A 15,109-nucleotide genomic window follows, 5' to 3' on the forward strand; every position below is an offset into this window, starting at 1 on the left:
AGAAAATATTGCTGCCGCAAGCGCATCAACTCAAGTGACCCAAATTTGTCTCTTACGCGCCGTTCTCAATCGTTGGTCATCTCTGTGACATCATTGTGGCGAATTTTTCGAAAAAATCTTGCCCCTACACCCATATAAGATCACGTTGATTCAAGAAAAGAAGCCGCTTGGCCACTTCAAACGTCGGGAATTTGTAAAATGGGCTGAAGGAAAATTCGAAAATGATCCTGATTTTCAACGTAAAATCATCTTTAGCGATGAGGCACATTTTTGGCTCAATATACAAAATATGCACTATTGGATCGGAAAAAACCCACACGTGATTCATGAGGCGCCATTACATTCCCAAAACATTACTGTTTGGTGTGGATTGCATGCTAGTGGTGTCATTAGGCCGTACTTTTTCGTCGACGATGACAATCACCACTTTACTGTGAATGGAAATCGTTACTGCGCCATGATAACCGATTTTTTTTGGCCTGAATTGGAAGATATGTACTTGGACGATATGTGGTTTCAAACACAGCAAATGTTACAATCAATTTATTGAAGAGTAAGTTTGATGAGCGTCTTATCTCCAGTCAATTGGCCACCTCGCTCGTGCAATTTAACACCTCTAGACTATTTTCTTTGGGGTCACGTGAAAGCCCTGGTCTACAACAATAATCCGTCGACGTTAGAAGAGCTCAAAACAAATATTCAACGCGAAATCGCTGCAGTTTCAGCCAATTTATGCGGAAAAGTAGTCGAAAATTGGGTTCAACGATTGGACTTCGTAAAACGTGCACGTGGTGGTCATTCAAACAACATCGAATTTCATTCATAAATTAACTTGAATGTATTTTAACGGCAAATAAAGAAATCGTCGATATCTCAAACCGTTTTTGTTTTATTTAAAAAAAAAATGTGAGCACTGTTAATTAAAAATCCTGTATTTAATCACGGATATTCATAAAAAACAAACAAAAACACCCATGATTTTATTATGAAAAAAAATAAAAAAAAACCAATTTTATGACAATTATCATTATACTTCATTATAATTGACGTAGGCTGATATAACTGATCGAAATCAGAAAAAGGACGTATAGGGCAAAATATTCAATATCTCGTGTCGGTATAGGAGAAAATTCTTAAAAATAGTGACATTTGCTTTGATATTTTATAGAGTACAATCAGAAAAATGGGAGTAATGAAGAAAAAAAAACGTTGTTCAATTTTCTCAGCCAGTGAATACTGTGAATACACAGAACAGTTCTCACAAAGATAAATTTATGCATCAGTTTATGTAGTTCTAAAAAAAACTGCAACACAAAGTGTGCCTCCTTACATCTTACTTAAGGTAAAACATCCCAAATAAGACATATAATACTAGAGGTTTCTAGTATGGATCTTATGGACAAGATATATTCATTAACAACTTTTTTCAAGTTTGCCAGCGATAAAAATGTATCTCAGATTTTTTAAAGGGGCATCCCATCCCACATTACGAAACCGGGATGCAATCGATGAATTTTTACTGTATAAATAAATATTTTTCATTCGAATAGATTTTTATTTCACAAGCCAGCAATTTTTGATCAAGTAAGACATTAACCATGAAGAGCTAAGACATACGAAAGAAACCAAATACAAGATAACAAAACAAATACTATTCCGAGAAACAGGTACATTTATTTATCTGTAAAATATCGGATAGGATCGGATTTTTTTAAATAGGAGTATTAATTTAATATTGTTTATACATGAGCTAGTCTAACAATCTTGACGCTTAGATTATATGTAATATCTTTTCTACAACTTTCTGACAGCTCCATCCATAATTAAGGTTGATGTAGAGAAAATGAGATAAGTTAATGGTATTTGAGACGACACGGCAATGTAATGATGTAGACAAGAAAATCAAAAATGTGAGAGCAGTCACTTAAGAAATTACTTTTATAAACAAATGATTCATTATGACTATATAGGCAAGTACCTACGAAATACATATAACCAACATGTTGACTAATTAATTCAATAATCTTGATATAATGCCGCCAGAATCTTCTTACTAATAGCCCTACACAAACATAGGCATATATACATCCATGCAAACACATTCAGACGATATAATCGGCATACACTCATATCTAAATTTCTTAAAATGGTTATTTCATACATTGTCTTTTGTAGTTAATTATACTTTAATTTATTACAAAAAACAAAAACAAAACAAGCTTTTAATGTACATACAAAGAATTATTTCCACCCGAGATATGATAATTTTTTTCATAGAAAATATCAGATCTGTTATTTTTTGTGAGTAATGTACACAATTGTAACACGCTTTACTTTAACTAAGGTTAGAAATATTTGTTTTTTAATATGAAGACTCACTGACGGCAAATAATAACTAATTTTTTAATAAATAAGCCACTACTTTGATGAGTCCATTTTTATTTGTGTTAGTTCCCCTAATGTTTAATAAACAATGGCCCATTGGCCAGACTTTCACAGGGAAAGGGGATGTGTACATATTAGAATATTTTCTCCACATTATATTTCAATAAATAAATACAAATCAACCCTTTTGGATATATGGGGCACTGGTGTACCATATTTTGATTCATTTGTCATTGCATTATTTTTCATGATATTTGGGATATTATTTATAAATTAAACAGAATAATATTAGGTCACTAAAATTTATGAAAAACATTTGATCATAGAACTTGATGTTCGTACTTTATATGTAAGTCTTCAAACTGTCATTTCTTGGAATTCCATAGGTATCATTCTACCTATCATATGCTTTTCATGTACGGATAGTATAAATTAAGTATAAGTATAGTTTTTAAGGAGTGGAGACCTCCAGGTGATATAGCAAACATACAGTCTGCCTTCGTTAGAGTTGGAACAAAATCCTTCAAGGTAAATTTCTTCGATTTTGCTTCTGAATAGAGTTGTCCTATCACAGTCATAAAATATATGTAGCGAGGTCTCCCGCTCTTTGCCACAAAAGGAATATGTCCTCTCTTCTTTGTTCTTTTTGGTCTTGTTTGTATAAAAGTTGGAGGTTGCGAGTCTATATCTGAGCCATTTTTGACTCGAGTTGGTATACGGGTTCTTCATTATGGTGTACCATGAGTCTAACAAATGTTTGTTTCCCTCTTCTCCAAGGCGTTCGATTCTTCTTTTTACTATCATCTTTGAGAGGTCAGAATTTAAATGGGCATTAATTTCGTTCTTAATTGATTTGCTGGGAAACAACTCAAGGGTTAGATACAATGGAGTGAACGGACCATGTTCATTTGTTACTTCCAGCTTCCTCATCGCCAATCTTGAGGCCAGCAAAAACGTCTCAGGACGATTTTCTGTTTTTGATTGCAAGAGTTGACCTCTGGAGGTCATTCCTGTATGATAGAAGAATTCTCTTCTATTGTCGATCGTTGTGTTAAAGTTTGGAGGTTCATTTTGACTGAGCAGTGGGAGCACCTTTTGATTACCGAATTCCATGACAAAGTCATGTTTTTCCAGAATATATTATCATTTTTGATTGTAGATAATAAATCCCCTGGACCCGTGTTTTATTTATCCTATTTCTAGAGCCGGAATAACCAACCGAGTCACGCAAAGACTTCTTGGTAACGTTTAAGACCCCTGCTATTACAGTTTGAATGCTTGAGTGGTCGTGATTTATGATTTTCGAGAAGTAATCATCCATGTCTTTGTTTGGCCATAGATTGCATAAAAGCTAGTTGTAAGAACAAAGAGTTCAATGCCTACTATCACAACGTTTCCTTGTTCGTCTGATCGTACAAAATATGAGGTAAATGATTTTTCTAACTATCAATATCACTCCCCTTGAAGGGTGAGAGCGAATTGAGCAAGCATTCGATCCAAAGGCAGCATGTATTTGGAAAACGAATTGGAGCTAACCAGACGTATGTCTATTAGAACAACTATGCCTGGGAAACTAATCAGCCTTAAATAGTCCAATATTTTACGGGCTCTCTCAGGATATACCATCGAATTTACATTATATGATATAATAGATGCCATTTTTTTATTAATTAATTTTACAATATATATATATATTTGTACTATCATTGCCCTGATATATTCCTTAATTGCTAATCCATGTATAGGTTTATCTATTCCAGAAAATTCAAACTTATCTTCTTTTCGTCTAAGTCTGTTCTTTCTACGAATAAAGCTCCACCACCTTGAAGAGTTTTCGAGAAGCCAGCATTGACAAAATTTAAATTCACCCGACTGCTGTGATATTTGATGCAATGTTTGAGATGCATTCATGAGTATATCTCTATGGCATTTCGATTCGAGTTCTTCCATTTCATGATTAATGGGTCTTGTTTATTCTTTTCCACATTGGTGTTTAGGGGTGTGGGGTTATTTCCAAAAGTATTATGCACATCTAAGCCTTCAGAGTAATCGTGTTCCACATCTTTTAAAACGACATAATTACATGATAGGGAGTTAAATCTTTCTCTTTTATACTTCTTAGTCTTTTTAGATTAAGCAATGCTTTCATGACGAGGTCGTTCATTAGGTAATACATTATCATAATTTTGATAACACATTTCATTTGAATAATTTTCTGTCGATTTTAAAACTATATGTGACTCTTCTTATCCTTTGTCTATAGCAACTTCAATTTCCATTACAGATTCCTTTTTAGGATTCAGAATTCTATTTTTCTCGCTATTATTATAGGTTTTAACCTTCTAAAAGATACGACTGGCTTCTTCAGAGGGAAGGTTTGAGGTTTCCGCAACGCCTGGTTCAGCTAATTTACTTAAAACCTGATGATTTGCTTCAGGATTGGTTTCCTTCAGCTTTTTCTGGGTTCATGGAGTCGTCTTTTTCCTTTGCCCTTAAATTTTATCAACCTCCTTGCTCGAGTTTTGTTCTTTCCCTTCCTTTGTAGGATTTTCGGATCTTCCTTTTAAGTATTCTCCTTGATTGAGTGACTTTTTATGGACATTGACATTTTTGGGGATTTATCGATCATCTTTAATAGATGTTATATTGTTCTCACAATTAGAAAATGTGTGACCAAACCTGAAGCAGTGGGAGTACTGTTTTTTTTTTTTTGGCTCTGTTAAAATCTAATTTAATTATGGTATTCCTAAAGGCAGGAGGGGTGGAATTTTTTCTTTGGATCCCCAAATACCTCAAACAGAAAGTTACCGGCTCTAGTATCCTTGTTTTTAAAAGCTGGATGCTCTTTAAGACTTTTTTGGTGAATTTCAGATCGCATCGATCCAATGAATTTTACTTTTTATGTATAATTTTTATGTGAACTAAGGATTTCTTTAGGAGAAGCATTACCTAGACATCTTAGTGCTAGAATTCGGAATTGTTTTAGAGTATTTTGTTCAAGGATACTTTTCAATCTAATACTGTCCACAAAAAATATTGTTTAGTTGATTTCTGTTAGTAAGTTAAAGGTAGACTAAGGCTACTGAACTTTGAAATAGATTTTTAAGAGTTTAATCACCCTATAATGACTCTGCAGGGCCAATCTCGGCACTGAGATGAGAAATATTATATTAAAACAATCTTACTTTGTTCATGGGGATTTCAGCCACATCATAGTCGAGTATTTTATCGGACTCAAGAATGGAACCATCTAATTTCCTTATTTGAAGACGAACATAACGCCAATTACCTTTGTTTACAGTTGAAGTTTCGTCTATTGTGACAACTTCCTCAGAATTTTGTGGTAGGGTATCCTTAAAGTCCGTGGAGCACTCTCTTCCGTCCGGAGGCTAAGATTTTCCCCTTAGGTGGACATGCCTCCTAAGAGGGTTGATGCTTACGGGTTCAATATATTAAAAAAAATTATTATTATTAATTAGCTTAGAAACTTAATTAATAAATAAAATCAGGGAGCAAAACACTAGCACTTTGTTTATGCAAGCACGCACGTGTTTTGTCAAAATTTGCCTGTCTTATCAAAAGGAATCGGTACAATACATCAGATTGAAAATTCTAGTAAGCCTAATTATATGATGGTTTAACCGTGTATTTCTATTAACCTTGAAGCTTGTGAACGGAACGCAAAATTTAATGGCATTCCTTTGAACGTGCGTTCAATTAACGGAACGGATTTTTTTTAACGATGAACGCTTAAAATGAGATTTTAGCTTTCCTTTCTAATAGGTTATAGAAATTCTGGAGTTTTCCACAGGATAAGTATCCTAGAAACACAACTTTTTAAATTCAGGGCCAATTTTTGAAATTGGAGAGGGACCTAAAGCCTCCACCCCTGATATTAATATTCACGTAAATGTGAATAACGTCTCTAAAAAGTATATAATTAGTATTTATGTCCTTTTTTCGCAGTAATAATTCAATTTTTTTTTGTATTCAATGAAACCCATTCTCACGCTCTTTGTTTTTTGTTTTTGTCTGTAGTTTTTCGTTTGGATTTGAAGTACTTCACATTAAACCCAACATTCACGTCTTTATCTACAATTGTAAAGCTCGACAATAAAAGCATGGATCAAAGAAGCTATATCTTTTAGATAATAGCATGTCACGGTGTGTTTAAAGTAGGATTAGGCTTTAAAAAATATTTATAAAAATTTGCTTGTATTTATAATATCTACGTCGTGTCAGGATGCCAGATATTAAAAAAATCGCAACCCTATATCCCTTAAAGTTAGATAAAAATAATGAATTTAGATTTTTTTCAAATCAATTAGTCAAACCTTATGTATTATTTGTTTTCTGTTTTAGTATAATCTTAACAAACATATTAATCGTTTTAACAAGTTTATATAGACATTACTACGCATTTAATTTTACTTTCATAAGCTCCAGACTACTTTAATAGATTGGTAAATACAATTATTTATTAATCGTTTCTAATTACAAAGGAAATCTTAATCTAATTTTTCATATAGAAGAGTTCTGCCATAAAATATTCATAAAAATAAATAACTATAATAAAAATTAATAAGTCTAAAATGATCCATATCCCTTTTATTAAATATTATTAACCTTTATATAATATTATTTACCTAAATGTTATTAGAAGTAGTCTGTAGTATATTTTATGTACTTTTTTGATGATATAGGCTGAAGAATAGCTCAATTGATGAGTATATATTTGTACACAAAACAGTAACAAGGGAAAGTTGTCTATCGTGAAATAGCCTATTAGTGTCTTAAATTTTTGAAATGCTTGGAAATGATAAAGATTATAATAATATATCTTTTTGCTGAAATAAAATTTTGTTTCAATTATATCGATAAATACTATTAATTTCTACTTTTATACATAAAGTAACACTACTACGTCAACCAGACCCATCGATCTGAGAAGTTGGTTAATAAATTAACTACATCAAGGGTTTGATATGACTTTTGCACAAACATAATTTTATTTGTCATTCTATACTTCATTCGACCTTTACCAAGTATTATGAATAATATTTAGTATGCACACAACCTTTAACAGTATTTTGTAAAGGTAAGGTGGTAAATATGTTCCAACAGGATTTCAATGTTTTACCTGCTTTGACAATTTTGTCCCATCAGGACTTCATATAAATACAAAAAATCCCCCTTGGACGATTTTGTCCCAGATGTGATAAAAAACATTATTATAAAATAAATAGGCTATTAAGTACATAATAACTTCTCTAGTATTGTATACAAACTTATTTTGTATCACAAATTGAGCAAACCATCACAATTACCAGGGTTTCAATGGGGGACTTCCCATGTAACGAGATTTGCTCAACAAATGACAGTCCTTGCTTACAAAAATTATTTCCATCATTCATCTGGTAGCCACTTGGCCCACACCTAATGCTATAGTCCTGAATAGTCCCAACCAAAAGCATTTTCTATGTGTAAAATAGCTTTTTAACACTTGTTGCAAGGATATACAGGTTTCTACACGACCGAAAGTGTTAAAATTGATGCCAATAGCTGCATTTTGAAGAAATAAACAACTCAGACCCCAATAAGCCTTTCACAAGATAAAAAATATGCTAAAAAGGGAGTATGGCACCAACTAGCCCCACTCCCTCCCCCTATTTGAATCTAGACTTGGATTGCACATGTAGTAAGAGTAAAATGAAAATGTGGATTCAAATACAAGTCTGTCAATTATCCAGTAAACTCACAAAAAACATACATCTATATATATTCAACTTTTTCATGTGGAATATATCATTATTTTGAGAAAACCAGTGGAAAAGCCGCCCCTATTGTTATGGTAATAAAATAATTCACTTTTGAAATATGTCGACAAAAGGTATCTCAAAAAAAGTGCATTGTACAAATATATATATATATATATATATGCTACGGGTAATGTGAATAATCGGGCAATTTGAAAAATCCCTGGGCAATGTGCAAAATGCCCGGCAATCTATTAAACTTCCAAAACAGTGGTCCATGGTCATTTTAAATTAATTTACATTCCGAGGTGAAATGATGGTGGGAAATTTGATTATGATACAATTTCATTGCAAGCAATTGATAATCTAGTTTATTTTTCATTGAAATTTATATTGTATTCCCACAATTAAACTATTCTATGATAAGAAAAATAAAAAAAGTAAAAATATTAAATTGTATTTTGCAAAATGTACCTCGGCCAAAGTCTATCGCCACCTCGATCCTGAGTATCAAGCACCCTTTCAAAATTATTATAATACAAACCAGCCCACTGGCTATGCAAGTAAACCAATGTTACCCAAAGGGGAACAAGACCTATCATCATAGCTCAAGTACCCCTTATAATATCCTATGATACAACCTGGCCCACAAGTTGTGAAACTGAACCATTGGTCCAAAAGGTGGATCATTACCCACTGCCACTTCCACCCCAGTCTAAAGTTCATACAAGTGAACCGCTGGTCTAAAAGGTGGGTCATTAGCCGCATTGAGCATCAGGAACCTTCGCTATTCACACTAAAGGGAGTGAACTTTTTTTGGTATTATACTTGGTGGTCTCTGTAAAGGTATGTGTAACTATGGTGGTGGTTTATGATCGTCATGCAGCTTTTCTGCAACCGGAAGGCTCAGTGTTTTTTAATACTAAAACTTTTCGACCAGTAGTTCACTTGCACGACCCATAATATCATAAACGTGTATTATAGGATAGTGAAAGGGGTCATTGATGCTCAGGGAAGTGGTGGCAGTGGATAATGATCAATCTCTTGAACCCGCGGTTTTTTGCATAAACCGTCGGTGTATTAAGATATTAAAAGGGGACTGGAATGCATAGGGAAGCTGTGGCAATGGGTAATAATCCATCTTTTGCACCAGAGGTTCAATTGCACAACTCGTAAAATGGGGTGTATCATAGGATATTAGAAGGGGTCCTTGTTACATGGGGTAGCGGAGGCGATATATTTTGATCTCCTTTATATACCACCAGTTCACTAACGTAACCCGTGGGCTAAGGTGCATTATAATATATACAAAGCGGTCCTTGAAACTCAAGATAGAGGTGGCGATTGGTTTTATCCAACATAGGGACCAGCTGTCCACTTGCACAACCTATTGGCAGATATATATTTTACAAAATAATAAAATGGAGTCTCTAGCAACAATTTCATATAATACAATATAAATTTCAATAAAAATGCACTCGATCAGGGATGTTTAACCTTTTATAATATAATGGACTGCATTGCCAATTGAACTATTATTATTGGGCTACAGAACCTATTGAGTTACATTTCTTGCTAAATGCCTATATATACGATTTTTGATAATATTGCAACAATTTTGCTAAAAAATACTATTTGAAGTGAGCATGAGTAGTGGGCCACAACCTAAGACTAGACAGGCTTCAATGCGGCTTGCAATTCACAATTTGGAAATTTCTGCACAATATTATCAAATTGATTGCCCTGAAACTTCATCTACATTAAATCCTTAACGATCAAATGGTTTAATAGTCAACTTACCCACAGCCATTTTACCTGACAATGTAAATGAAGTTACAATGACCATTGCCCACTCTATTGGAAATTAAATAGATTGCTCGGCCATTTTGCACTCTAACCAGCATTTTCCATATTGCCCGTATCATATATACTGGGCCAACCTTAATTATTTACCCATTTTAACACACAAAGTATTCAAATCCATCATGCCAGGATCCTGGGTGAATTAGGAAACAAGTTTATTGAAAGTTAATTTTTAATTAAAAACCAAAGGACATGTTTTTGTAAATGTATCCACCCTCAGAACTGATGGTGAGCTCCAGGGTGTGGCGGAAGATACTCCAGCCCCTTTGGATGTATTCAGGCCTTGTTGACAGGGGTAGTATGGTATAGTCTAAGGCAGGAATCGGCAACCTATGGCACGCAGAGGTATATTCAATAGCACTCGCAAATTAGAACATCTTTCCGTAGTTTGTGGCTGTTTTTTACCATTATTGCTGATAGTGGCACACTCATAAAGTTGATTCTATCAAGGTAACAGCTGGAGTTGGAAAAAAGTGAACTTGTTTTGCTTTCAAATAATGAAAACATTGACCATTGTGTGGGGAAAATGAAGAGAAAGGCGAATTACAATCAGCATGGAATGATGTAACTAATATAGATGATGCATCTACTAAAAATGAAGATATAGGAATTCTTCAAAGAAAAATAATAGGGAAAAATGCCTGTCATTTATGTCTTGTAGACTCTGAACGAGAAACTTTTAAGTAACTTTTTTAAGTTGGAACATTTCGATGTTGACAAAATGTCTTATAATATATCATATTGACCTCAAATAGAGAGTTACGATATCTCAGAAAAATATGAAATGTCAGCATATGCTTTAGGAGCCGAAAGTTTTAGTTGGAGATTTTAAGTTCTTCGATTAATTTAATCGAATCTGGAAATTGATATATTCTACAAATTCATTTGCAACTCTTTTCATTCATAAATAGTTATTTTTTTTCATTATGTTGTCTATAATCATCAGAGTTTTACAGCAAATCTATCAATAGTTGCATTGTTAGACAACTTTTTCATCCTAAAATTTGTTATTCCATAATTTTCTTATCCTTTTTGATGAATTCATTAAGTTATTTTGAAAAACCTACAAAAAATAATGAACTACAAAAATAAATGTATTAATTTAATAATCATTTATTTGAATAGCAAGTTTCTTTGTTTCAAATCCGATCCATCATTAGGTCAGCTGACGATGAATAAACAGCAGACGTTAAGTAAAATCTAAAATTTAGTGAGAAAAGGTAATAAGTGTTGGACCCGTAAAATCAGATTTACTCTGTGATCATCCAACAAATTGCGGTAAAAGAGATATTTATATCCCAACTAGAAAGCGAAATACATCTTATCATCTATTTTTTAGTCAGATATTGTGAGTTTTCAAATTTTGTTAACATACCTACTGTATTGCTATAGACACATATTTAAGATGTTTCAAAATAAAAGAAGCAATAAATGTTTTGAAAAACACAGCACACTCTTTTAGAATATACATAAATAAAATAAGAATCAAATAATCAAGCAATATGTTTCAAAACAATACTAAGCATTGCGCTATACATGTCATATGAAAAAAAAAAAATAATGAGGAAAATACTCTAATGAAATTATAAACAAAATTAGGGAAGAGTTGTCAGAAATATTTACATAAATGTAGTGTACACTGTGTCAAGCCACTTCTCCTTTTCTATCCAAAATGAAAATAAACTTCAATTAAATCTACTGCCTCCCATAACACTATACAACTTTTAATTCCCAGTGTATAAATTGTTTTCTTCTATATATGAAGAGTACAGAGCTACAGCGTCTAATGACATTTACCATACGTAAATATGAATTTAAAATCTACAAATTATGTTAGTATCTACTACATAGTAATAGATCAAAATTAATCTTTAAAAAAAACTAAAACTTACCTGGATTTGAATCTCCTCATTACGAATCTTTTGTTGAATCTTTGCCGCTTGGAGTTCATAAGCAAGTTGAGCCTCGGCTTTCTAAATGAAAATTGAGAAAAAAATATGACAACAAGTATTAGAAATGAATCACTGATTAAGATATTAATAGTCCAATAATGAAATATATTCAAAAGCTACAAATTAATTGCTACAATATTCAAAACCCTAAAAAAATACACAGTTTGTGTGCTAAATAATTCTAGGCACGGCGTTACCTCACCAACATATTAATTTACACTGTATTTTTTCGTCAGCTACAGCATTTTTCTGAATGTTGATTGATTAAATTCGATCATATTCAGTGCTGTGTACAATTACCATAAATTATTATTGAATACTAAATACTGGTAAAAATTGACTAATTGCAACCAATTGATTTTGGACCTTATTTCTGTTTCTTTATGGAGGAAAAGTTCTGAGTTACTAAGAAGATAACGACGTGTAGAATAATTGTTATTAACTTGTTGAATTTCAAATAAAAATTTTTCAAGTTACATCTTGTTGAATTGATAAAAAACACAAATAAATACTGGATAAAGATGATGATTAAATATATGTTCCTCTGCAGAAAGATTAGGATTGTCAACTTTCTAAATAGTAAGTAAATTAATTAAATTGAAATTTCTTAAGAAGAAGCGTGATGTGAATGCAAATTGCAGATGTACCTTTCATATGTAAAATAAATGAGTCCAGCTCCGACTATTCAGCCACCAAAAGGTACACTTACTTTAACCTAAATTTAAATAATTACCCAGTGTAAAAAGTGAACAAACGTTCTCCTATTAGGCGGGAACATTTCTATCTACTCATAAAAGGCCTCATTTTTAGTGGGATACACAGATTTATTCAACCAAAATCCTAAACAAAGAATATGAATCCATTGATATTCTTTTATTTATTAGTTTACAAATATGATTGGGTCACGTGTCCTCTTTTTCAAAATTAAAATAATAGTGTTGAATTTGAGCATAACTTGTACTAACAAAACTCGACTTTACTAAAGTAGACAATTTTTCAACATTAAAACTCGAAACATTGGAGTAATGAATAGTCAAATTTTTACTACCGCTCAAAAAGACAGACCTAACTACAGACACTACTCCTTTGAAATTAAAGGAAGAGTATATACATTTAAAAGGAGAAACCACAATAGATAATAATATGTGGGAATTCTACAAAAACTCAAACTCAAAAAATTTGACTCAAATCCAACACTACAAAATACCATTAGAATCATCGTACATAAAGGAAATATTCAAATTCTTTTCCAGCTACTCAATTGGCAGTGATCATGCCAATTTTTTTAATTATTAAAACAAAGTTTTCACTCCTGTGTATTTATAATAACATCAACTCTTACTTATTATTACTCTTATGATGATACAGTAAGGGAATTAGGGCCTTTGCTTATCTGAACATGAAATACAATTAGACTACTCAGATAGTTAACATAATTTGACTGAAACTAAATCTTGATAATTGTCGTGAAAAAGTCTTCAAAACTAACATTGATTCCCCTTAAAAATAATCTAGTCAGTAAAAAAATATAAATGTGCCCCTGTATGCATGAAAAACAGTCACATGGTGAAGTGTATATTGCTCTCCCTGATGTATATCATATACCAAAATATGATAAAGAAGGAGCACAGTATAAAATGAATTAAATCTCGAAAGCACTTAACTCAACTTTTATTGAGGCTTACCAACGAGCTAAATTACTCCCTGACTCATCAAATTGATAATTGAGTGAGTAGTTGCACGTGTGAGTGTCTTGATGAAAAACTGAGGGAAACACCTAGGAATCATTGCTGAGTTATTTTCTTACTTTGTCGACGCAAAATAACTAGTGATATACATCGTGTGATTTTTTAAATTTTAAATTTGTAAGAATGGTTTTTTTCCCTCAGCAATTGTCATTATCATTTCATTCCTGAGGCGTGAACTTCCTTTCCTATATAGATTCAATAATATTAATAACCTGATTGAACATTCATGAGTCCTTATAAAAGTATTATGGTAACTTTAAGGATTTGTTCCAGAATTATAATTCTAAGTCCTTGATGGACTTATACTAGCATTGCGGATCAACATCGGAGTGATTCTTGCTAAAATCCTTGTTAATTTCCTTCTCCCCTCCTCTCGTATCACACCTGATTGTAGCTGGACTCCACCAAAACATTTTTTTCAAATTTGCCAGGGATACCATGGTGATTATCGGTTTCTTTTTTTAGCATACCCATTATGCATACGATTTTCATCACTACTTATAACTTCAGACAATGCCGGGTACTACAGCTAGTATTTTTTCCTTTTCTAATTTATGGACTCGACTCAATCGGCTCAAGCTGAGACAAAACCTTTGACTCTATAAAAATGAAAGATTCGGAAAAATGAAAAACCATTCATTATCTGTGTTTTTACTTTCAGTGTCAAAAGAAGTTGATTATAGAAAATTTTAATCCAACATAAAATGATTAGAGGTAAATGTTTTAATCTAAATTCAAATAAATAAAATAAGAAAATATAACGACTCCCAAAACATTTTTTTTCAATCTTTCAAAAAGCAATTATACCTAACGTAATTATGATGAATAATGCTCGGCAGAATACATATGTGCTACACAATATATGAACATTAGAAAGTAGTTGTATACTGCCTAGTTAAATAGGAGTAGTATTATAATTGTACTTAAGTGTAAATATCGTCATAAATACATACTTAAATGTACTTACGGCAGTATTAACTTCCTTATCGAAATTGGCTTTTTGAAGTTTAAAGGCTCTAGAATTATCCTCTATTTTGGTGTCTGTGTTGTACTTGACGTCCATAGCAGCCTTTTCACACTCAGCTTCTCTTATACCAGCATCTCGGTTTGCCTATAAAATAACGTTATTAATATTTTCGAATTGTATTTTTATCCCCCAAAATATCCTTATCTTTTTTTTTTCTAAATAGATTTTATGGCCTGTCAATAACAAAAATATCTCTATGCATTAATATGTGAGGAATATATGATGCCAATATAATGATGATGGGTAAATATGTCTATTAATTGACTTCCTTCCACCTATATAGAACATATGTATAACTTTTTATATTTCTCCTAATCTCAAAATCAACTTTTCAAATCAAAGAAAATTAATTAAAAGACGAAAAATCAACTTTTACAC

General features: G+C 32.3%; 1 protein-coding gene across 1 annotated transcript in view; it reads right to left on the reverse strand.

The window, feature by feature from the left end:
- The window catches only part of Flo2 (flotillin-2), a 73,861-nt gene that overhangs the window by 11,551 nt on the left and 47,201 nt on the right, over positions 1-15,109 (reverse strand). Inside the window, 2 exon segments of the mRNA XM_040724364.2 lie at positions 11,897-11,977; positions 14,672-14,815. Coding sequence (XP_040580298.1) covers positions 11,897-11,977; positions 14,672-14,815 — 225 coding nt within the window.

The sequence above is a fragment of the Lepeophtheirus salmonis genome, chromosome 13 (genome assembly GCF_016086655.4).
Source record: "Lepeophtheirus salmonis chromosome 13, UVic_Lsal_1.4, whole genome shotgun sequence".
In the NCBI taxonomy this organism is placed as follows: domain Eukaryota; kingdom Metazoa; phylum Arthropoda; class Copepoda; order Siphonostomatoida; family Caligidae; genus Lepeophtheirus; species Lepeophtheirus salmonis.